Source organism: Solanum stenotomum, chromosome 6 (assembly GCF_019186545.1).
Source record: "Solanum stenotomum isolate F172 chromosome 6, ASM1918654v1, whole genome shotgun sequence".
NCBI classification, from domain to species: Eukaryota; Viridiplantae; Streptophyta; class Magnoliopsida; order Solanales; family Solanaceae; genus Solanum; species Solanum stenotomum.
In genome coordinates this window covers 59495988-59519801 of record NC_064287.1, presented here as the reverse complement: position 1 = coordinate 59519801, position 23814 = coordinate 59495988, and the positions used below count along the sequence as shown (strand labels likewise).

The 23814-nt window shown below is 32.9% G+C and overlaps 3 protein-coding genes across 3 annotated transcripts; 2 read left to right on the top strand and 1 right to left on the bottom strand.

Moving 5' to 3' along the window:
- Positions 1 to 159: 159 nt before the first annotated feature.
- LOC125867927 (geranylgeranyl transferase type-1 subunit beta) lies at positions 160 to 6257 on the top strand. The gene is made up of 11 exons (XM_049548513.1): positions 160 to 459; positions 1405 to 1480; positions 1578 to 1636; positions 1743 to 1882; positions 3822 to 3877; positions 3959 to 4035; positions 4586 to 4631; positions 5170 to 5294; positions 5561 to 5631; positions 5709 to 5796; positions 5914 to 6257. Exons 1-11 carry the CDS (start codon positions 241 to 243, stop codon positions 6061 to 6063), a joined length of 1107 nt encoding a protein of 368 aa, XP_049404470.1. The 5' UTR covers positions 160 to 240; the 3' UTR covers positions 6064 to 6257.
- A 3227-nt stretch (positions 6258 to 9484) lies between these two features.
- LOC125867931 (uncharacterized) lies at positions 9485 to 10882 on the bottom strand. Its single transcript, XM_049548519.1, has 2 exons — positions 10632 to 10882; positions 9485 to 10488 (listed from the first exon to the last, which is right to left on the bottom strand). Exon 2 carries the CDS (start codon positions 10419 to 10421, stop codon positions 9519 to 9521), a length of 903 nt encoding a protein of 300 aa, XP_049404476.1. The 5' UTR covers positions 10422 to 10488; positions 10632 to 10882; the 3' UTR covers positions 9485 to 9518.
- A 5556-nt stretch (positions 10883 to 16438) lies between these two features.
- On the top strand, positions 16439 to 22562 carry LOC125867937 (ubiquitin-conjugating enzyme E2 7-like). Its single transcript, XM_049548524.1, has 6 exons — positions 16439 to 16628; positions 17233 to 17335; positions 18590 to 18687; positions 18798 to 18898; positions 21569 to 21646; positions 22175 to 22562. Exons 1-6 carry the CDS (start codon positions 16574 to 16576, stop codon positions 22250 to 22252), a joined length of 513 nt encoding a protein of 170 aa, XP_049404481.1. The 5' UTR covers positions 16439 to 16573; the 3' UTR covers positions 22253 to 22562.
- Positions 22563 to 23814: the final 1252 nt, after the last annotated feature.

Genomic DNA, 23814 nt, shown 5'->3' with positions numbered 1-23814 from the left:
GGTCTCAGTTTCAAATTCTAATATGAAAATATGACTCCAAATGAGCCCTGCAAAAATGTGAATGCAAATTAGTCAAACTACAATAGAGATACCGAACAAAGAGGGGCATAAGAGTCCAAAAACAAGGAATTTGAAAAAACTAAAAACGTAAAAGGGGCTTATGCCATTGTAACAAAAATAGTGAATACTCCGAGTCGCCGGATTTTCTCGCCGCCGGTAGTTTTCCGACTAGTCCCTACCATGGCGGAGGAAGATAATGAGTTTCTGAGCTTATCCGATCTAGAATCTGAGCTAGATTCAATCCCTATCCCTATGTTCTTCGACAGAAATCGCCATATTTGTTATTTAGAGATGATGCTTGAGCTACTACCTTCACCTTACCAATCGCAGGAGATCAATCGCCTCACTCTTGCTTACTTCGTCGTCTGCGGTCTCGATATCCTTCGCTCTCTCGATCGCGTACGTATTTCTCTCGACCTTTCAGTTCACCGTCGATTAGATATCAACAATGTTTTCACTACTCTCAGAGAAGTGAAAATATTTATATTTTTGTCTATATGTAGTTAATACTGTTTTTATCAGAATTGATATCTGTATTTGCTTCTCAATCATCTACTGAAATGATTCTAATTATAAAATTGTTTTATATTGCATCTGTGCTGTTTATATGACGCTTTTATAGCCAAAATCATTGCTCGGATACCAAATGTAATGTTCTAAACAAAATGAACTCAGATAATTCAACCAAATTCAATTAATATTGCATGAAATTGAATTATCGAGCTAACCACTAATAGAATTATATCAGAAATGAGCCAAACTGCCCGACAAGGACTCGAATTACAATGAAAGCAATAAAAAACAGCTAAATGAGAAAAAATCCAGATATGACTAATCTTCACTCCAATCACAATACTAAAATCACCACCATACCTGAAAAGATGAACCCGATGTTAGGTGAGTGATTTAGGAAGTTTCCGTGGATCACAATTGAGATTGATTGAGAAGATTGTGAGGATATAGAGAAACTAGAATTGGAGAAAGAGAGAGAAGAGAATATCATACCAGATATATGCCTCTTCTTTCTAATTGAATTGGTTTTATATGTGATGATAGGTTTAATTTGAGTTGCTCCTTACCTTTTAATCTCAGCCATCCACCCGTACATACTAACTTTTGAATTGTTAATCCCTGTGCTAAACTTCCTTATACGCTGTTGTTTGAATAAGTAATGACTCAGCTCATTACACCCTACTTTTTAGATAGTGTAAAAATAAAATTTAATGCAGCATAATCAAATTTGAAGGTGTTTGCAAACTGGAAAATGCCTAAAACGTGATAATTATCTAATTTTTAATGTTTAGAAAAGCTGGCTAGCAGAAGTGATCTTTTTACTGACTCCAGGTTGACAAAGAAGGGGTGATTAATTGGGTTTTATCACTGAAAGCTCATCCGCAAGACGAAGCTGACTTGAGCAATGGTATGGTTCAGTTAATGTAGAGAAGTGACTTTGATTAGTCAAGCAGTCCTTAAGTTGAAAACATTAGAAATTTATTGGGACTTCTGGTTTTGTGCAGGACAATTTTATGGGTTCCATGGTTCTAGAAGTTCTCAGTTTCAACCAAATGACTATGGGGTACAAGAATGTGGTTATTATTAACTGTTAATTGTTGTTGAGGACAAAAAAACCGATCTAGAAAACTTATTCCTCTGGACTTACTCGTCTTATGGTCTGTACACAGAATGCACTCCCAAATTGCAGTCATTTGGCAAGTACTTACTGTGCACTATCCATATTGAAGACTCTTGGCTATGATTTTTCACTACTGGATTCCATGTCAATCATCAAATCAATGAAAAATCTTCAGCAACATGATGGGAGGTACTTTGTGTGGCCTTACTTTCTATTGTTTTCAACTCTTTGATCAGTGCTACATTCTGAATCTAACCTAACCTCCTTATTTTGTCTCTAACAAAGTTCTTTGTTCTTTGTTACTTCATTAAAACAAAAAAGTTCTTTGTTAAACTTCAAATACCCTTGGGTCTATACGCCATTGTTTTTGCTTACTCTCGTAGCACATATGGTAGAAGGTAGAATGGTAAATGCACTCTATACCCAGGCACCAACCCCATTGGTTCTCAATTTGGAGATATCATTTTCTTATCTTAAAATCAGTAACTAGTAAACTTTTGTCCTGCAAAGCATGTTGGTAAATAAAATGAATGAGACAAATAGGGATAATACTATCCGGAACTCCTACCTCAGGTAAGTGGTATACCCCTTTCTGACCTTTACAGACTACCACTTCTGTTATTAGCATTCACAAAGTGGAGCAGCACATTTCAGCTGGTGGGCGTTGTCTATGCAACCTCATATTGAATTAGCTAGAAGTCTAGAATTACAAAAAACAGACAGAACCATCTACTGGTCTACTGCAACTAATGCTTAAACCCTTTTTCATTTGCATGCAATATACCATTGTAGTTCACCAGGCAAAGCTTCATTTCTTTTTTATGCTCCAAGTGAATTCTAAAACTGAAGCCCCCCATAACCAGGATCTCAGCTTGTAAGGATCATGTGGTGAGCACTGTTCTGTTTGTTAGAACCATTACATGTTCGATGAGTTACAATAAGTTTATAACTGTTCATGAATGATTGTCAAACATTAAATGGATTAATTTTTTCAAGAAGACTAAAATGTTATCAAATAGGTGGATGGTCTAAAAGGTGAGTGAATGAAATAGAGGGACCAAGTGTTACTCAAGTATGTTTGGGCTTTATTAGTAATGTTGCTGGCAAGATTAACCTGTCCAACCTATTTCCTCGTTCTCTTCCAGTTGCTTTTTGATAGAGAATCTAGATTTGAGAGTTCTACCCTTTATTCCTGTCTCCTGAAGCTAAGAGTTTGGAGGTGTGGCATCATCAGGTTCACCCTTCCTGCTCAAGGCCACATCAACTGACCATACTGGATGACTAAATTGTATCTTTCTTTCTTTGTGTCCTGCAAGATCTATGAAGCAGAGTTAACATTTTCTTAGCTCACGACATTAACATTTTTTCAAATTGTTGTATTTACTAGAATTTCCTGAATCAGGCCCTTATCTACTATATAGGAGTATGATCTTCTTTGCTTGGTTTCTATGCAATCATGATAAAATCCAATAGATTAGACCTACCGGAATGGGCTTGATTTAATTGGTCAACTGATTAGACATCCTTGAGAAACAACTGTGCAATGGCGAAAAAGGATTGCTTATATCTCTTATTGAGCATGTCTGGTCTCAGATTTTGTTGTTTTGTTATTTCTGAAGGTCAATAATTTTTTTCATGCGTACTAAATACTAATTCAACTATCCTGGAGTATGTGCCCCGAAAAGAAACAAGAATAAAAAGGAAAAGAAGGGAACCAAAGAAAAAGGACAAAGGATTAATAATTTCAAAATAAAAAGGAAAGTGCTGAAAGTACTTAAGCCATGGTAATTGTGCATTTCTTTATGTATGGAGGCATTAAACAACTGCCGTTGGAAAGCTAGGACGTACAGATTGTTATATGCATCATTGATTCTGCCAATACGTCTTGAGAGCTATACCATTAGATGCATCTTTTACATACAAATATTGATAAATCTCCTGTACACATGTCCCAACTGTGAAATTAGTATGTCATATTTCTTTCACTCCCATTTCCTTATCCACAACAAATTGAAAAACTTTGACATGCAAAAGAGTGTGCCACAATATTGACCTCAGAAGATATGGGTGTTTATTCCTATTTAGGTTCTTTTTTATTAACTACTGCTTTTTTTTCTTCAACTTCCAGCTTTATGCCCATTCATAGTGGGGCAGAGACAGACCTCCGCTTTGTATATTGTGCAGGTATGATGATACTCTGCTATTGAGCTTATTGAACTTAAATACTTTTAGAATGAAAATTGATTTTGCTGACCTGCATACCAGCGGCAATCTCTTCCATGTTGGAAAACTGGAGTGGCATTGACAAAGAGAAAGCCAAAGAGTACATAATAAACTGTCAGGTATATGAACATCTGTTTTCGCTAAATTTCTTGTTCTGTATCTTTGATAGAGTTAGTGCTCAGGTGATGTGTACTTAGATAAATAAATGATATCTCATATTTGGCATATAGAAATTCATTCCTATTACCAACATTACTGTGTTTAGTTTATTGGCTGTAAACAAACCCAGTTAAGTATTTATTTTTATATAGTTGAGGTGCGCAATCTGTCATAGACAGGACTGTTATTAGGGAATTTTCTTACTTCCACAGAGAACGTCACATCCTTATTTTGAAATTTAGATTTTGTTCAATATTTGTGCATTCTCAATTGCAATTTAAGTCTGCCACCTGAAAAACCTCTTGAAACTCTTCAGGATTAAAGGTCTTAGAAATGGTTAAGTATTATAATTGACGCCCTTATGATAAATAAGTCTCTCATTCCTGAGATTATTGATGAGGAGTCAATGTTATAGATTCATCACTTGAGTTTTCATATCACTAGAGTTTTCTTTTGCACTGATTCTTGGTAATGCATCTCATGTCAAATATTGTTGTCTGGTTCATGCAGTCATACGATGGTGGCTTTGGTTTAACTCCTAGTTCAGAATCACATGGTGAGTGAATACTCCCATTGATGCATATTGTTAGATCCCTAGTTTTTACCATTCATGCAAGTGATGTCCTACTCTTTTGATGTCTCATATTAGAATCTTTTACTTTGATGATTTTAATGGGGGGGAGGGGGGATTGGAGAAAAATAAACTATTGCAAGTTCATCTAAAAAAATAAATAAAATGGGTGGTTGAATTAAAAGGATATTAGGCTAGCAGTTAAGTGGCTCCTTTCATTTGCTGGGAAGTATGTGTATCATTCAATAGGATGATATGCGATAAACATCATCCAATCCAGCTTGTCAAAAAGGAAAAAAAAAAGATAAATAGATAAGCGCACCTTTGAATGTTTCCTTCTATGGGCAGCCTCTCAATCGGATTACATATTTTTAAATATCTTGAACTGCTTATCCTTCATCTCTCTTTTATGATCTTTTCCTTTTATCAACTTGGGTCAAAAGTTGAAGTGGTAGAGTGAAAGATGGTTCATTTTCCTATTAATATAATAGTTCTCATAGAGGGTGATTGTTTAGTATCACAGGTGGTGCCACTTTTTGTGCGGTTGCATCTCTCAGATTGATGGGATTAATTGAAGATGATATATTATCGAAGAATGTATCCTCTTGTTTCATAAACGTGCCCTTGCTTCTAGACTGGTGCCTACAGGTAAAATTTCATCGAATACTGTATGAAGTTCTTATATTGCTCTGCTACATATGCTTTTCAGTATTCCTCCAAAGATTAAACGTATATGATTTAAAGATATCAGATTACAAACAGTAAAGAAAGTGTAATGTAGAACAAAGTAAGGAAGTAGGAAAAAAGAACTCCGGCAGCGATGACTATTTGTCAAATTCAATCCTTTGACGGAGAAATTGTCCATACCATCTTTCTGTCTTGCATTTGGTGTAACTCAATGTTGCTTCTTGCAGAGACAGGCAGCGACTGATGGTGGATTCCAAGGTAGACTAAACAAAGCTACTGACACCTGTTATGCTTTCTGGTGAGTTCGAATTGCTTTATCTTCAATAGATATCATTTTTATTTCTTCTGGCCTGACAAGTTGATATCCTTGATTAGGGTGGGAGGAGTTCTAAAGATCTTAGGGGCTCACAAGTTCATCGACCATGAAGGCTTACGTAAATTTCTTTTCACCTGTCAATCCCAGGTGCTTCGGCTTCTCCTCTTTCTTTTATCTCATCTATGATTGCTTGAACATTAGCACAGACTTTTTTTCAGCTTGCTAAAATTCAAACCTTTTTTTTTTGTTGTTGCTGTTCTACAGTATGGTGGTTTTGGTAAGACTCCGGAGCAGCTGCCAGATCTTTATCATGCCTATTATGGATTTTGTGCATTTAGTCTGTTAGAGGAACCCGACCTCAATTCAATCTGCACTGAACTGGGTACAACAATTGGACCTGTGCAGCTGCTATGAATCTCGCCTTGCGCTCATGATCACAATGATTTTCAAGGCCCAGGTACAATTAAGTTGCTTCGAGATAGAAGTATTGATACTTTTTATCTATTTCTTTTAGTCTTTTCTGTGTATTATTAAACTATAGCATATTTGATTCAAGATGTTTTTTGGCATTGATGATACAGCTTTATTTTCACCCTGTTTTGTTCATTACCTTTGAAAGTGATCACCTAATTATTGTAGCATTTTTAACATTCTGCTCCGATATGTTAATGATAGTGGCTTTGTCACAAGTAGTCGCCTATCTAATAATTGATTTGTCTAGTGGTAAGAGTGTACCGCGTGATATGTGGGTTAAGTGCATGTCACGGGTTCGGATCCTGCCAATAAAAGCTTAGTATTTAAGTGGAGGATAGTAAGTGGACTCATTATCCACCAAGCTTTCAATCTTGCACAATTGACCTTGGGGATCTCTTCGTTATCCAAAAAAAAAACTTGAATTTGATCATGTATCACAGAACGCACTTTGTGGGATTATACAAGGTATGTTGTTGTATCATGGGTTGTGGTGTAAATGGGTCCCGTGACCGGTGGTGACAAGTTTCGAACAGACGACCTCATGGGTGCAAAGTGGGGCTCACAATCATCAATCCAACAATCAAGTAAGGTCATTTAACTCATATGTAGGTTAATACATTAGTTCTATGAGTGATAAAATTTTCGGTCCTCGTTTGATAGAGTCCTCTCGTCTTCAAATCTTGGGTCCACGTTTGCATGTAAAGCCCATTTAAAGGAGAAAACACTTTTTATCGTAATATTTTCATTTTCAAGATACGAATTTTAAGATTTCTGATCAAGGATGGAGGGATGATAATGAGCATTCTACCATAACCTTACTTATTTCCTTACCCCTTTTTTTTTTTCAAGATGTCTATTTTATTTTTATTTGACACTAGATAGTAATATTTTCATTTGTACTATATAATATAATAATATATTTTTAAAATGGTTGTTAAAGGCAAATGGACCAAATGATTCTTTAAGGTGAATTTTACCTTTCGGCCTGCGACACGAGATATAATCACGGGCAAGTGTACATGTTTGTTCTTTACAGAAAATGCCAATTTTTCATCACTCTCCACAATTTATTATTTTCATCCCTCCTACTTTTGTCATTATGTTTTAGTTGGTACTTTATCTTTGGTCCAACTTTATATAATCACTAAAAATAAAAGGTACTTAAAGAAACAACAATTTGTTAATTCCAAATTTTGATACACATGTATCTACATAGAGATGTGATTGAAAAGAGTCGAATTGATCACGCTTGATGATTGAAAAAAGAATAACAAAATTAGTATTTGATCGGAAAAAAAAGTAAGGTTATGGACATCATAATCATCTATCTAAATCATTTCGTGTCAGTGGGGCTTCAAACATTCAAAATATGTTGGGATTATTGAAAATGACATAGCATTCCTGGTGATAGTTATCACCTTTTATCATTAAATAGGGATGTTGAATTTGAGTTAGAAGAATGGAGACTATTTTGATAAAGAATGTTTTATCAGATTTTGAGTTTGAACTCTAAAAATAGATTCTTTTCATGTGAATTTATTTGATGCAAATTCTTCATTAGAGACTCTTTCTATCTCATAGTGAATTTATTCAATGCAAATTTAAATTAGTCGGATTAATAGATTTCAGATGTTAATTGGCGAGTATTTAAAGGGAAAAGGGTATTTATTTTAATTTTAAACTTTATTTACTAGAGGGGAAAATCTAAAAAGTGAAAAAGGAAGGCTTTTCTTGATCTCTTTGTCTGAGTTAGAAAAAAAAATGAAAATGCATAAACCCAAAAAAATCAAGAAAGTTCTTTTGTGGTGGGTCAATCAATTTTCAAATGAAAATTATACATGTGTTAAAGAAAAGAAATTAGTGAAAGATCATTATGATTCAAGAGCATGCATAAAAAGATGGGGAAGATTATGACTTGTAAATGAGATATTACACAAAGCAATATGGAAAGTAAAAAAACTTCAACCACAACCACAACCACAATATACCTATTATAATTCTACAAGTGAATCTGAATAAGATAAAATAGACTCTCGACTCAAGAATAAACAGTTGGAACTAATAATGTGGGTTTCATATTATGGTAACAACTTGATTCGGGGAAGGATCCAATCACATTGGATTTCATATACACAACTTTATCTTGCATTTCTATCATAGTTTATTTTCGCGACTTGAATTCGTGATACTTTATTACATGAAAACTATTATATCTTATATTTGTTTTCTTAGGTAGTGTTGTCATTATCTCCTTGAATGATTGATTACAGGTGTATTTTTTTACAGAAATTGAATAGAAACAAACCAACCTCCACCCCCACCCCCCACCCTCCACCAAATAACCACTTGCATAGTGGAATCTGGACATTATTTGCAGTGTGGCAGACTGCAAAGAATGTTGTTCCCCCTTTGAAAATTTCAGAAAACATTGCATTGTGACTTGGCTTTTATCATTAACTTTACCTTCAACTTCATTCAAGTATGATAACAGAACTTTACTCTTTATAATGTTAAAAGTATAAAATAAAAAATAAAAGATGGTCAACTTTTAAGTATCACTCGTTATGCTAACACTTTGTTATTCTCTAAAAATGATCGAAAGGTCAACTTTTGAGTATCAGATTATGACTTATCACTTGTTATGCTAACACTTTGTTACTCTCTAAAAATGACTAAAAGGTCAATTTTCGAGTATCAGGTTATGATTGATCACTCATTATGTTAGCATAACGAATGATCTATAATAACCAGATACTCAAAAATTGACTTTTTAGTCATTTTTGAGTATTTGGTTATGATAGATCATTCGTTATGCTAACATTTTGTTACACTCTAAAAATGATCGAAAGGTCAACTTTCGAATATCAGGTAATGATTCATCATTCGTTATGCTAATACTTTGTTATGCTCTAAAAATGTATCAGGTAATGATCGTTATACTAACACTTTGTTACACTCTAAAACAGATTGAAAGGTCAACTTTCGAGTATCGGGTTATGATTCATCATTCGTTATGCTAATGCTTCGTTACTCTTTAAAAATGACTAAAAGGTCAAACTTTCAAGTATGGTTATGATTCACCATTCGTTTTGCTAACACTTTGTAACTCTCTAAATATCATGTCATGCAAAAAAAAAAAAAAAAATCCACTAATATTGCACTATGACTAGGCTTTAAGTCATTAACTTCACCTCCAAAATCATCAAGATGATGCAAGCAAAATAAAGCTCTAAAACTCATACACTAATAAAACAAAGAAAATGAGTCATTCTTTTTAGTACAATCAAGGGTTCGTGGGGGTTGGGGGGTGGGGGTTGCGAGGGGGGGGGGGGGGGNGGGGGGGGGGGGGGGGGGGGGGGGGGGGGGGGGGGGGGGGGGGGGGGATGAAACAAAATTTACTCTTGCTGGTTGAGCTGTTGGATTGGAGGTGAAGAAGCTAAAGGTAGTACTTGTGAAGAGCTTGATGAGTGTTGTACATGATGCTGATCATGTTGTACCTCTCTGTTCTTAGGGAAAATGAGTGTAATGAATGGTCCACTATTCTCCTCATGATCTTTACACATCTTTGAACTTGATGAAACTTCAAGATTTTGATCAAATCTTCTACAAAACTTGTTTTCTGCATCCCTCAAGAATTGAAATGTTGGTGGAGGTGAAGAATTAGACCTTATAAACTTGTTGAACTCAGCATCACTTGTTGATTCAAGAAAAGGGTTGAAATTGAAACCATTTTTTGACATAACAATAGGACTTAAAGGTGGAGTAAAACAAGAAGGTGAAGCAAGTGGTGTTAAAAAAGGAGTTTCAACATTTAGACACAAATCACTCAAACTTCTAGTTCTTGATCCTTTTCTACTCTTGGATTTACCATCTTCAGACTCCAAATCCTCTTTAGTTTCCTCTTTGATAGTAAACAAAAATCTTGGTGGTCCACAAAGTCCCATAAACTCATTATCCATTGTGTCATCTCCAAAGGGTTTGAACCAAAAATCACTACTTGAATCCACATTTGACCCAAGTTGAAGTTGTGTTGGTTCATGGACTAATTGTGTATCAGATGAACAAATTTCTTGGGATTTTAAAGCATTGGGGGTAGTCAAAGAAGTTGTTGAAGGTTTACCACAAAACATATAACAAAACTCTCTTGCTTTGCTACTATTGCTATAACCATCTTCAAGATTTGTTTTAAGAATCCTATTTTTCCACCATAACAAGTAGTAGAGCTCAGCAATAAGAGCTAACAAAAGACAACCAAATACCACACTTAAAGCAAGTCCCACTGAGCTTAAAGATTTCATCTTTACATCTATTTGAACCAAAATCAAGAAACTTAAAAAGACACAAAATAAAAATCCAATCTTTCACCTCCAAGATTTCATCTTTTTACATCCATTTGAACCAAAATCAAGAAACTTAAAAAGACACAAAATAAAAATCCAATCTTTACATCTATTTGAACAAAAAATCAAGAAACTAAAATGACACACAATAAAAATCCAATCTTTCACCTCAAAGATTTCATTTTTACATCTATTTGAACCAAAATCAAGAAACTAAAGACACAAAATAAAAATCCAATCTTTCACCTCAAGATTTTTGCTTTGAATCAAGAACTGGTTTAGAGAGAAAAAACAGATGGAGACAGCTAGTTTTCTTTAGTGAAACTATAGTGAAAGCAAGAAAACAAATTCAAACCAACAATTAAAGAAAATGACTAAAAAGTAAGAAAAGATTTTGCCTTTTTGCTGATCATCAACTTATTGAATGATGATGTACATGTTATAGAGAAAAACAACAAAGGTTTATTACTAAAACACCCATGGAATCTAAGTTAGCAGATGTGGACACTCATTAACTTAGTTTTTTTAATTAGAGAACTAATAAAGGTGATTTAGGGTGTTTATTTAATTAGTTTTTATTTTAAGGTAAATCTTAACTAAAAAATCGACTAGAGGGGTTACTCAAATGGTAAGCACTCTCCATTTAAGTGATCTTTGGACTAGTTTGCGCGCATCTAAATTGTTCTACAAAATATATATACTACCTCATATATCTGAATAGACATCAAATAACTCTTATCTCCAAAACTTAGGTAAATTAAAAAGATTACCTAATATTTCTCATCTCTATTATAATTTTGAACTCCAATCTCCCATAACTATCACTTGGTTCATTAATCCATTATCTCACATTCATTTAATTCAAATGAGTAATAGAGTGAGGATTGGAGAGAGGGTAGGAAAAAAGATAGGTAAAAACCATTGTCTAGTTTCTCTTTTTTTTGGTACAATTTGAGAAAATTTTGTCTAATTTATACTTTATAATAGTAAGGTCACATCTCTCTAGAGATGTTCACATGGGCTCACTTAGAAAAGTGCCCTATCTTTCATCAATAGTCTCTCTTTTTTCCCCTTTCCTTTTGCCATTTTGTTTACCCCTCCTTTTCCTTATCCTCTTTCTTTGATTTCTTTTGTTTTTAATTCGCGCGATATTCGTTTTGAGGCTCAATTAATTTAAATTTATATTGAAAGTCTTACTTTGAAGGTAAAATGCTTTCTGTCAATGACGATTTCATTCTCAACTCAAAATCAAAACTTTTAATAAAAATAGAGAAGTACTTATACTCGTGCCACACTTTTAGTTGGGGTAGCTATTCTAGTTCATTTGCATAGTGTTTGAAAAAAAATGATGAGGTTAAGTTATAGGTAAGAATGCTAGGGTTTTTGACAAATGTTCAACTTGTATAGCAAATATTACATATACTATACTTGAAAATTTAAAAATGGGGTAGAAAAGGATGATAATAGTAAAGTGGGGAACAATGTTTTCTTTATTGGGCTCTATCTAAAAGGGAATTTACAAGAATATACATATATTGAATATGTGAGGATAGTTTTATCATTAAAAAAAATAGAATTTAGCGACGAACAAATTTTGTCACTAACCTATAATATCGTCGCAAGTTAATTAGCTTCAAAATGGTTATCCACCTCTAACTTTAAATCGCACATAGCTTCCTTTTTCTTCTTCTTTTTGTGAGACATGCCTTGAAAATATATAGTTGTTGATTCTATTACATGTAACAAGAATAACTGTGAAATAAAATAGTGAAATATAACGATAATTTACTTTTATTGAAATAGCTTAAAATCATAAATTACCTGTTTCTTTCAAAGAACAATTAACCTAAGTAGTTGCTCAATCGATCACCTAATTGCTTAGACTAAAAAAAATAACAAATATATAATATAGGTATAATATAGATTTAGTCAAGAATCTATGTATATCGATTAGGAAAAATAAACGGTAAATAATTTGGGTAAAAACCCTATTTCTAAGTCTATTAGACCTAACATAAGCTACTTTTGGTAGGGGTCTATTACTTAAGTGTTGCACCATTTATAACACTCATTAAAATGGGACATATAATCCAGCTGTTTTTCTTTCCTATTTCTACCTTATTTTGATCGATATTTATACTGAAATTCGATTAAATTTAAATTCGTATATTGTAAGGTTCATTTTTCAAGATAACGCTTTCAACAACAAAAAAAACATCATTTCCAAAAATTTGAATTCGAGACTTTTAATTAAAAAGATAAAGATCTCAATTATCTTACCACGACTCATATCGATTCTTATTTTGTTTGCATATGCATGACATTAGCTTATGAACAACATTTTCACGTGCACTAACCTTTCAACTTTCAATCCCCACAGTATGTTTGCATACGCCGATGTAATAATTCAAGAAAAGTATTCGACCATCATCTTGTTGTTTATTTATTCTTAGAACGTATTGATTTGATTTGATTTTATATAAGCGGGATCAAGCATGTTGTCTTTAGAATCGAAATTATATATAGAATTTTTTTGGGAAAAGGCTCGAATATACCATTGAACTTTCAAAAAAGGATCATTTATGTCATCCGTTAAAAGTTTGGCTCATCTATGCCATTATCGTTTAAGAAAAGGCTCATTCATGCCATTACTTTTTAACAGTGGTTTTGCAAAACCATTTTTTACACATGGCCAATTATAATTCGGCCACGTCATTAATTTTTTTTATAAAAAAAATCAAAATTCTGAACAAAAATTGAATTATAATTCGGCCACATCATTATTTTTTTTTAATTCAATTTTTGCAAAACCATTTTTTTACACGTGGCCAATTATAATTCGGCCACGCCATTAATTTTTTTTATAAAAAAAAAATCAAAATACTGAACAAAAATTGAATTAAAACAAAATAATGACGTGGCCGAATTATAATTCAATTTTTATTCAAAATTTTGAAAAAAAATTAATAAAAAAATAATGATGTGACCGAATTATAATTGGCCACGTGTAAAAAATGGTTTTACAAAACCACTGTTAAAAAATAATGGCATGAATGAGTCTTTTCTTAAACGGTAATGACATATATGTGCCAAACTTTTAACGGATGGCATAAATGAGCCTTTTCTGAAAGTTCGATGGCATAGTTGAGCCTTTTCCTTTTTTTTAATCATCCTAAAGCTATTAGAAAATGATTTTTAATTTTAAAAAATCCATTAGAATATCTATTCGGAAGTTTTCACAACTCAATCATAATAGATGAAATCATCAAAAAAATTGACATTTTCGAATTTTGTCTCTAATTCACTTGAATTACACAAAAAAAAATTATGCCAACTACTATTTTAAAAAAAATATGATCGAAAAGTGGCTAGTGATCGCTAATTCCGAATATAAATAGACTTAGATGGGGCTCTAGTTTGGGCCCTCTTATATCATTTTTGTAAGACATCCTCTTCATCAAGGGTCACTTACACTTTTGTCCTTATAAATTACTTAACTACACTCCTTTACTTACATTAATATCCATTTATCCCTATTTATTTCAAAAATTTCAAAAATCCCTTATTTACCTATGTATCCCGTGCACAACGCTATGTATCCCGCTATGTGAAATGTATCAAACGTTATGTATCTCGTGCACAACACTATGTATCCCGCATGTATCTCGTACACAACGCTATGTATCCCGCTATGTGGAATGTATCAAACCTAATGTATCCTGTGCACAACGCTATGTATCCCGCAAACATCATTTTTAAGGGATATTTTGGTAAATAGAAAACTAGAAGGGATAGGATGTTATTTAGTACTTATAATATGTGGTTCCTATAATTTATACTAATTATATTGGTCTTTCATTTATACCCCTCGTTATAAGTTTATGTTTTCGTATTACAGTATCTCATAAGTTATAATCAAACGTGACTTTAGTTTTTAAAGAGCGTATGTCTCACTAAGCTAGCTTATTTAAACAGCAAAAATTAAAGATTAATCTATTTGAAAGACAACACGTGCGATTTTTTCGAGAAGTGTGTAAGTGAAGGAATCCAATGATTTTGACAAAAAAAAGGATAAGAAGAAGTTTGTGGGGAACAATGTGGGCCTTTAATAAAGTTAGTCTTATCAATAATCAGGCCCACATATGTCAATTTCATCAAAATGGGCCTTTAATTTTGTCTTATCATTGATATGGGCCTCATATGTAATGGGCTTATCACCAGGGCCAGGAATCTTGATGGGCCCAGAGTTTTATGTGTGCATATTTGCACTAATAGGGCACAAATAGCTAATTTGAGGATTCTTATTTAAAGCATAATCAAAATTCATGAATTTTCGTAAGTCTATTCGTTTTAGAATTAACTATGTTTTGTCAAAATTAAATTTAAGACAAAATAATTGAAGTTTTTGTATAAATTTTACCCAAATATCTGAAGCTGGTTATAACACTCTTTTTTTTCGACTTCAAATCTTGATCGAACCCTTCTCAAATCAACACAAAAGGCCCCCAAGTAGTTAGCTTCACTCAACAAGTTTGATTGGATACAAAAAAATTTAAAAACGAAGAAAAAAGAGAGGACCTAGCTCAACTTTTTTTTAAAAAAAATGTTTTTTCTTTAAATTAAGGAAACTCAAAAGAAGAGAAGTGGAATCATTTATGTAACAATATACTAAAAGAATATAGACACTTTAATTTTGGGTCACATATGGTCCAAGTTTAATATAGTATGGTCCTTTGCATCTTAGTCTATTTCTGGATATAATTCACTTTCCTTAGGTTAGGTATAAAGAGAATTTATTTATTTTTAATTAGCAATTTTGAATTTGAGTTTTTAAAAATGAGAAAAATCTTTTTTGGAGCTTCGCCCTTCATAATAGACCATGCAATATGCAAATTTAAATTATTGAATCACAATATAATATTAAATATTGAATGAAAAATCGAAAAGGAAAAATATATACAAGAAAGTGTTGATTATAATATTAGAATATGTTTATTAGCGATAAACATAAATTTCATTGAAGGCATTCAATTTAATACATAAAGTAATTTTTGATGTATATATATCATATATTTTTGTATATGTTTCATATAATTTTTCGATGAAGAATATGTTCAATTAATCACCCTTCATTTTATGTGGCTACGTTACTTACGAGTGTATTTATTGCACCAAAACATACAAGTTAAAAAAAAAAAAGCTTCATTTTATAACTTTAAAGAGTGGTATGTATAAATTAGCGAGTGATCAAAGGTTTTCTTGACACATATATTGCTCGTATATTGTTAAATTTTATAGATAATATATTAAATTATCGATCGTCTAACTTTGTTATTACTTATAAAATTTTAAATTATGTTATTAATATTTTCTTACAAGTTTTAAAATTTATTTAAAATGAATTCTTAAATCATAATCTAAAAGGTTTTTAAGTTGCAAGAGAAACAAATAAAATAATCATATGCTAAACAAATAAGAGACAAATTAGAGAAATTTCACTGATTAATTAAGATGAACTTGAATATGATATCATGATACAAAAACAAATATATTAAGTCTAATTCAACTCTGAGAATTATGTGGATCACTTAAAATCATATCAAAAGATTAATTTTCTATCTCCACTTAACGTGAAACTTCAACAATAAATAGAAATAACAAATTTCAAATTTAATCAAGTAGATTAAATATAGTAAAAATTCTCAATGAAAATATATAAAGTTAAAATCTTGAATCCGTTTTCCTATCGAGGCGGCAACCTCTTGATTATACCATCAAGATGTGGTAGATGAGATTACTAGACGTCTTGAGTTCAAGTTCAAGATAGGAAATTTTTTTTTGATAGAAAACACTTTCATTATATGAGCCCTACACTACACAAATTTAAATTAGTCAACTCTAATACGAAATTACAAATATTGGACCTCGAGTGAAAAAAAATAAATATGTAGGACCACTCTAATGTTCTACATTATTATGTTTTCAATCTGTTAATAACAATTGAAAAAAAAAAAAACTCCTCAAATCCAATCTCATCCACAAAATTTGCCTTTGCACTGCTCTCCATAATCTCAATCTTCAATCTCCTCTAACTCACTATAAAGTTGTTGATGGCTTCAGCTTCTCCTTCTCAAGCTAGTCTTCTACTTCAGAAACAGCTCAAAGGTATTGAGTTTTTTGCCACTCTTTTTGTTACTCAGCTCAAAGGGTTTTTTAGATTTTTGTTGTTTCCCTTAATTTGAATGTAAAGATCCTTGCTTTTTCATATTTTTGTACTCATAATTCATTATATGGACTGTTTGCTTAATTGGGTGTTCTTGATTTTTGTTGTTTACTTTAATTTGTATGTAAAGATCCTTGCTTTTTCATATTTTTGTACTCATAAATCATTATATTGACTGTTTGCTTAATTGGGTGTTCTTGATTCTTATTGTTGAGATCCTTGTTTTTTCTTCATTTTGTGCTAATATTCATTTTATTGACGGTTTACTTAATTGGATGTTCTTGATTCTTATTGGTTTCTTTAATTTGAATGTAAAGATCCTTGCTTTTTCTTGTGTTTTGTAATGGTATTCATTCTATGGACTGTTTGCTTAATTGGGTGTTCTTGATTTTTGTTGTTTCCTTTCATTTGAATGTAAAAATCCTTGTTACTTCAGAAATAACTCCAATGTATGATTTTTTTTCTCCTTTATTTTGGTACTTGTATTTCATTCTATGGACTGTTTGCTTAATTGGGTGTTTGTAATTCTTATTGTTTCATTTTCAGATCTCTGTAAAAAACCAGTTGATGGATTTTCAGCTGGTTTGGTTGATGAAAGCAACTTATTCGAATGGAGTGTCACCATTATTGGACCCCCGGAAACCTTATAGTGAGACTTTACTTGTGTTAGTTTAAAGATTTTTTTTTTCTTTTGATTTGTATGTTAAAGTTCTTTGGGTTTTTTCAATTTGTTTGGTTGTTGATGGTTTTTGTCTTTGATTTAATGTATGCTCGATTGAATAGGTTTGTGTTTTCTTATACGTTTATGAAAATTTTGGGTCTTAAATTGTTTTCTGATTCAGTGGATGCTGTAATTCTAATAAAAACACCATGGTGTAAGGTCTGATAAGTTTTGTGAGTTATAGTAGGGCTTAATGTACAGGAGAAGTTGTAATTTTGCGCCTAGGGTATATCGTTTTTATGTTTCTCGGTTCTGGAGCTTTGGATTAGATACAGTTTTTTTAATTAATATCAGATACAGTTTTTATGTGTTAATATTTAGAAACTTATTCAGTATGGTGATGAAATGAAATGAGCTAAAATGAAGAAGTGGGGATTCATAAAGCCGACCCCGACTTATTTGGGATTGAGGCGTAGTTGTTTTTGTAATGTTTAGGACCTTGCGTCCAACTTTTCCCAAGGGTGAACTCTCTATCGATCATTAGAAACTTATTTAGTGTGATGACAAAATGAAATGAGCTTAAATGAAGAAGTGGGTATTCATATAGCCAACCCTGACTTGTTTGATTGAGGCGTAGTTGTTGTAATGTTTAGAACCTTGCGTCCAACTTTTCCCTATGGTGAACTCTCTATCAACTGTGTTCCTCTTCACCTGAAAGTTTTCTGTGAAATAAAAATCAATAAATCTAGGTGCCACTAACTTTGCACATTACCGTCTCTGGTTTTTAATCATATTCATCGACTTTTTCCCCGTCCAAAGATTCCGATAACCTTTTATTAATCTTTCATCTGCGTTTGATGCAACTCTTATTGTTCGCCTCACCCATTCTTGCTATTTGCTAAGAAGCATCGTACACAGGTAGGTAGATATAGAATACTTAGGGGCACGAGACTCTCTTCAAGGAACTCGGCATAATAGCTGTCTAATTTCAGGAGAAGGGGTGTCTCCTCAGAAAGGGGGTTGGAGTGACCAGGCCCAACTGTTTAAACAGAAACTCATGCTCATTCTTGGTTGACTTTGCAGCTTAGCAATCGTTATGCATATTTCCCTTTAGGTAGTTTTTGTTGTTTAAGTTGATGACTTTAGTTAAGAGTAGATATTTCGTCATTTCCAATGTTTACTTATGCATTAGGTTGGGTTGGAAAAAAAAATCCTAACTTTGTGTAATTGTTGCAACTGCAGTGAGGGGGGTTTCTTTAATGCTATCATGAGCTTTCCTCAAAATTATCCCAACAGTCCGCCTACGGTTAAATTTACCTCAGAGGTTTGGCATCCTAATGGTACGTAAGCTACACATATATTTCGGAGAATTAGTGAAGTGATTGATCTTCAGTACCATCATCGTCTCATTATTTTTGGCTCTATCGCGAAATTCTGGTTCGACATACAGTTTACTCTGATGGAAAGGTCTGCATCTCAATTCTTCACCCCCCTGGTGATGATCCAAATGGTTACGAGCTTGCTAGTGAGCGTTGGTCTCCCGTCCATACGGTATGGAAACCTGTTATTATTTCAATTACCAAAGAAAATAATCTTGAGCTATGTTGCTTTGACTCTCCAAAATATTGTCGCAACCTGCACCCGTATCGGATTCTTTAAAAAAACACTACTTTTGGGAGGATCCGACATTCACCTAGCGGTACTTTTGAAGAGTCCGGGCAACATAGATCTTGAGGACCGAGGATCTCAATTTCTGCGATATTATTTTGTACTATATGGCTGGTCTTCTCTTCTATGAGACTGCATTTAATTTTCAACTATCTCGAAACTTCTGGTACTTCTCCAATTCAGAATCTCATGGAATTTTGGATCACCTCGTCTTTAAGTCCATATTTTGAAGTAACAACATGTTCATTGTCTTCTTTCTATGTATGTACATGAAATAAATGTTTCCGCCTTCTTTTCCTTTTGGCCAAACACATACACAGCCCCTCAAACTTGGCCCAATTTTTCATTTTGGCACTCCAACTTAGCCTTGTTCCATTTTAACCCTTGAACTCCATTTTTTCTGTTCCATTTTAACACGAAATACTATTTTTATGATTTCTTTATTTTATATATATTCTTCAAATGCAACTTCTTATTTTAAATCGACACGTGTCAGTTAATTTTAGTTAAAAAAATTAAAAATTAACAAAAAATAATTCATTTTAAAAAATAATAATTTCTTTTTAAGAGTGTTATCTATTTTTGTATAAAAAATAATCGACGAAATTGTGTTGGTAACATTTTTTAGTAGTGTTATTAGCAATGAACAAGAGTCTTTTTTTACTCGTATTGAAGATGAGTTTTTTTATTCGTATTGATTTATATTAAAAATTAAAAGTGAGTATTTGCGTTAAATTTAGATAGCCTAGATGATAAGAAAAAATAAATAAGTAGTGTTATTTAATTTAATTGAATGTTTAAGAAAGAAAATCAAAGAACTTTCGTCAATTTATTTTCATGCAAAAATACAGAGAAATCTCAAAAAATAATATTATTATTTGAAAATTTTTATATTCGTTTGCGATTGTTTAATTTTTTTATGAAAATTAACAGGCACACGTCTATTTTTTAAATTTTTTTAACTAAAATTAATTGACACGTGTCGATTTAAAATAAGAAGTTACATTTGAAGAATATATATAAAATAAAGAATCATAAAAATAGTATTTTGTGTTAAAATGGAACAGAAAAAATGGAGTTCAAGGGTTAAAATGGAACAAGGCTAAGCTGGAGTGCCAAAATGAAAAATTGGGCCAAGTTTGAGGGGCTGTGTATATGTTTGGCCTTTCCTTTTTATTAGTAAAATAGATGTTCCCACTTCCTTTGGTAAAAATGGTTATGGTGCTGGATCTCGTAAACTTATCTCGTGGTTCAGCTCACTTTACAGGAGTGAAGATCTATGGTAATATTAGTGTAGATCTATAGTAGCAATTCCAAAAGTGACTGGTGTCCAACAACTAGAAAATATCCACTTACTAGTACAAGTTGGACAACTTTTTTTGAAATTGAAAACAACAATGTATTGGTTTAAACTTGACTTTAACTATCTCAACATCTGTGTCAAAATTGGAATATAGGTCAATAAATTAATCACTAGTTGCATCATAGGAGTGATTCCTCCTATTTTCATATAAAGTTTGGTAATATTGTAACTGGAAGACCACTGCCATACCGACCTGTTTTCTTTCCTCTTATTTGTAAAATATCTTCTGTGAAACCATACGTGATTCAACCCGAGGATAATTCTAAAGAGACACTTTTTGCCAGGTTTGACTATATCTGACCTATCCAAACAGTTCATGAATTGTGCTATTTGATGCAATTCAGTTAGGACACCTTTTTATTTCTAACTCATCCACAAAGGTTTTATAGTTGGCTAGACAACTTGGTCTATTTCTTTTAACAAACTAGACATAAGAATCAGATTAATTCTGTAAAATAATTTGTTGTTTTCACTTTTTTCGTAGCTCAGAACTCTTTTTTACCTATTATTTGAGCCTAAAGGCTGCATCGCTTTGTTTCATTCGTCACTTCGCCACATAACTCGCTTTTGAACTAAACATGCTTTTTAGTGTTACATCGGGGAGTGGAGGTAGATGGGAAGGGGATCCTACACACACCTCAATTGTGGAAGGCGGGGAAGTTCACCGAGTGAGCTAACCTTCAACCCCTTATGTTTTTGAATGGTTGTCACTGAGGGGCTAATAGGCACATTTTGAACATACATTAGGTGTCTAATTGGAAACAATCTCATTTGAGGTGTCTAAATGAATATACGGGGAAACTTTAGGCGACTTCCATGTATTTGGCCTTCTCCTGTTGTGGTGGGAATTTAGAATGTTGTTTCTTTCAGAAATTCCTTCTTTGATGCTGGATACCTTTAACATCTCTCTATATGGGTATATGATGATCCCCTCTTTTAAATGGGTGTGTCTTGATGTGGCAAATTACATTTGATAGTGTCGCATGGATCAAATAGGAAAGCGATGCAATTCACGAGCTTTTGATATCTATTACCTTGTTTGCTTCTCTTCCTTACACTTCTGTGTTCGATGGTGTTTCTCTTATGATTGTTGCTCCTGGTTGTTCGGTGTTCATTTGTTGTATGTTATTTTTCCTTCAAACACACAACTTCTCTATAATAAAAAATTTGACTGGCTATATGATATGCAGGTGGAGAGCATAATGTTGAGCATCATATCAATGCTTTCAAGTCCTAATGATGAGTCTCCAGCTAATGTCGAAGCAGCTGTAAGTAAATCCAATTTATGAACTTCTTTTTTCCCACTTGTTCCCTCTGAACTGCACTGCGCTGCGCTGCGTTGCGTCCTCCTGGTGTGGGTATAATTTCCGAGATTCACCTTACCATATGGGGTCAAAAGGCCAAAATGAGTGATTTTAGCCCTTAGAAAAAGAAATTTGATTCTTGAACCCCTTTTAACGTCATGTCACATCGAGGTACTGAAGGGAAAAAACAACAAAATTCAATCCAATTTATCATAATTGATTGGTTAACTGTACTCTGAAACCATCTCTTCGGGGATTGTGAAAGATGTTCTACTTGAAATATTCTTGTTATTGCTTCGACTCATATTCCCCAGAAGTGGATTATGCTCTAATAGCTCCAAATGAACTTACAATGTTTCCCTTTTCAACTCTAAGGATGGATAGATCTCGTGCCACGAATTTACACGAGAATTTGTCCGATGCCAAATCCTAATTCTGCTGTTATCACCTTCTAACGCCTTCTTTTATACGTCTCTTTCTGGCATATTGCAGAAGGAATGGAGAGACAACAGAGATGAATTCAAGAAAAAGGTTAGTCGTTGTGTAAGACGGTCCCAAGAAATGACGTAAAACTAACTTCTTTCGTCATCTGCTGTCGATTGATACAAATGTAGAATTGCTTGTCAAGGTCATACCTCTCTGTAGTCTGTATTATTATGCCTTTTCGTTCCGCGAATTCGGTCATTGTTTTACATTTTTTGTTATAACATAAGTTTTGAGGTTCATTATTTCATAGCTCTAAAGATGTTTACTGCTGGTCTCACATTGTCTGTATTTTCCTTTGTAGTCTACTAGATGTTAATGTACATCTCAGAAATGAGCTAAATGAATCTTTCTTATACTTCGATTATCATATTAATTTGTTGTAGTTATTGTTTCACTTCCGTTTATTCTTTTTTTTGGGACTTTTTTCCGTTGAGCTGAGGGTCTACTAGAAATAACCTCTCTACTCAGACCTTACCCTTCCTAGACCTCATTTCGTGGTATTACACTAGGTATGTTGTTGAAAATTTGGCTCGTTAAAGAGTTTTACCAGAAATTAGCTATTTGTTTCGTGGTATGTAATAGACACTAACAAACATTGCCTATTTTCGTGATGTGCAATACTTTTCGTGTCAACTATAAAAAGAGAGCTTATATTGCTCCGACTCTTCAAAAATGGCAGTATAGTGCAATTTGGGATCATTTGCACTTTTGTCCTTACTTTATGTTGTTCTTTAATTTATGTCCCCTTTAACTAACCATTCTCTTGTGAGGCATAAGTTTATATTTTTGTATTATAATATTTCACAAGTTATGCTTAGGTTGTCAGGCATCATTTCAATTTTTAAAGAACGTATGTCCCACTAGACATAACTTCGATTGCTAAAAAGCAAAAAATAAAGATCAATCAATTTGAAAAGCAAAACGTGCCCCCACCGATGTCAATTTCATCAAATGGGCCTTTAATGTTGTCTTATCATTGATATGGGCCACATAGGTAATGGGCTTGTTACCATTTTTAAAGGCTCATAGCTTTATGTGTGTATATTTGCACTATATGTCATTTTCCAGGGGAAAGTACATAAATAGCCAATTTGAGGATTCTTATTTAAAGCATAACCACAATTTATGAATTTTTAAAGTCTATAGAATTAACTTCAAAGATATAGGTAAATCAAATTTTAGACAAAATAATCGAAGTTTTTGTATAAATTTTACTTTAATATCTGAAGTTGGTCACAGCGATCCTCATTTATGCAACAATATACTAAAAGAATATACACTTTAATTTTGGGTCACATATAATAGAGAGTAATATGGTTCTTTGCATCTTAGTATATTTTTTAATATGATTCACTTTACTTTTTTTAGGTATACAAAAAAAGAATAACATCGGTTGTGATGAGATGATCGAAATTTCTTTTTTTTAATCAAAGGTTTTGAATTTGAGCTTCTAAAAATGAAAAAAAAAAAAAAAAAAACCTTTTGGGAGCTTCATCGTCAATAATGGGTTATGTAGTACACGAATTCAAATTTAGTTGAACCACAATATGATATCAGACATCGAATGAAAAAACAGAAAGAAAAAAAGGTATACAAGAAAGAATTTATTGCAATATCGGAATATATTTGTTAGTGATAAAACCATA

Coding starts and splice junctions, on each gene's coding strand:
- LOC125867927 (XM_049548513.1), top strand. CDS start 241: ATGGCGGAGGAAGATAATGAGTTTCTGAGCTTATCCGATCTAGAATCT. Junction 3,878..3,958: donor CCGCTTTGTATATTGTGCAG/GTATGATGATAC, acceptor CCTGCATACCAG/CGGCAATCTCTTCCATGTTG. Junction 4,632..5,169: donor TCCTAGTTCAGAATCACATG/GTGAGTGAATAC, acceptor TTAGTATCACAG/GTGGTGCCACTTTTTGTGCG.
- LOC125867931 (XM_049548519.1), bottom strand. CDS start 10,421: ATGAAATCTTTAAGCTCAGTGGGACTTGCTTTAAGTGTGGTATTTGGT.
- LOC125867937 (XM_049548524.1), top strand. CDS start 16,574: ATGGCTTCAGCTTCTCCTTCTCAAGCTAGTCTTCTACTTCAGAAACAG. Junction 16,629..17,232: donor ACTTCAGAAACAGCTCAAAG/GTATTGAGTTTT, acceptor TTTCATTTTCAG/ATCTCTGTAAAAAACCAGTT. Junction 21,647..22,174: donor CAGCTAATGTCGAAGCAGCT/GTAAGTAAATCC, acceptor GGCATATTGCAG/AAGGAATGGAGAGACAACAG.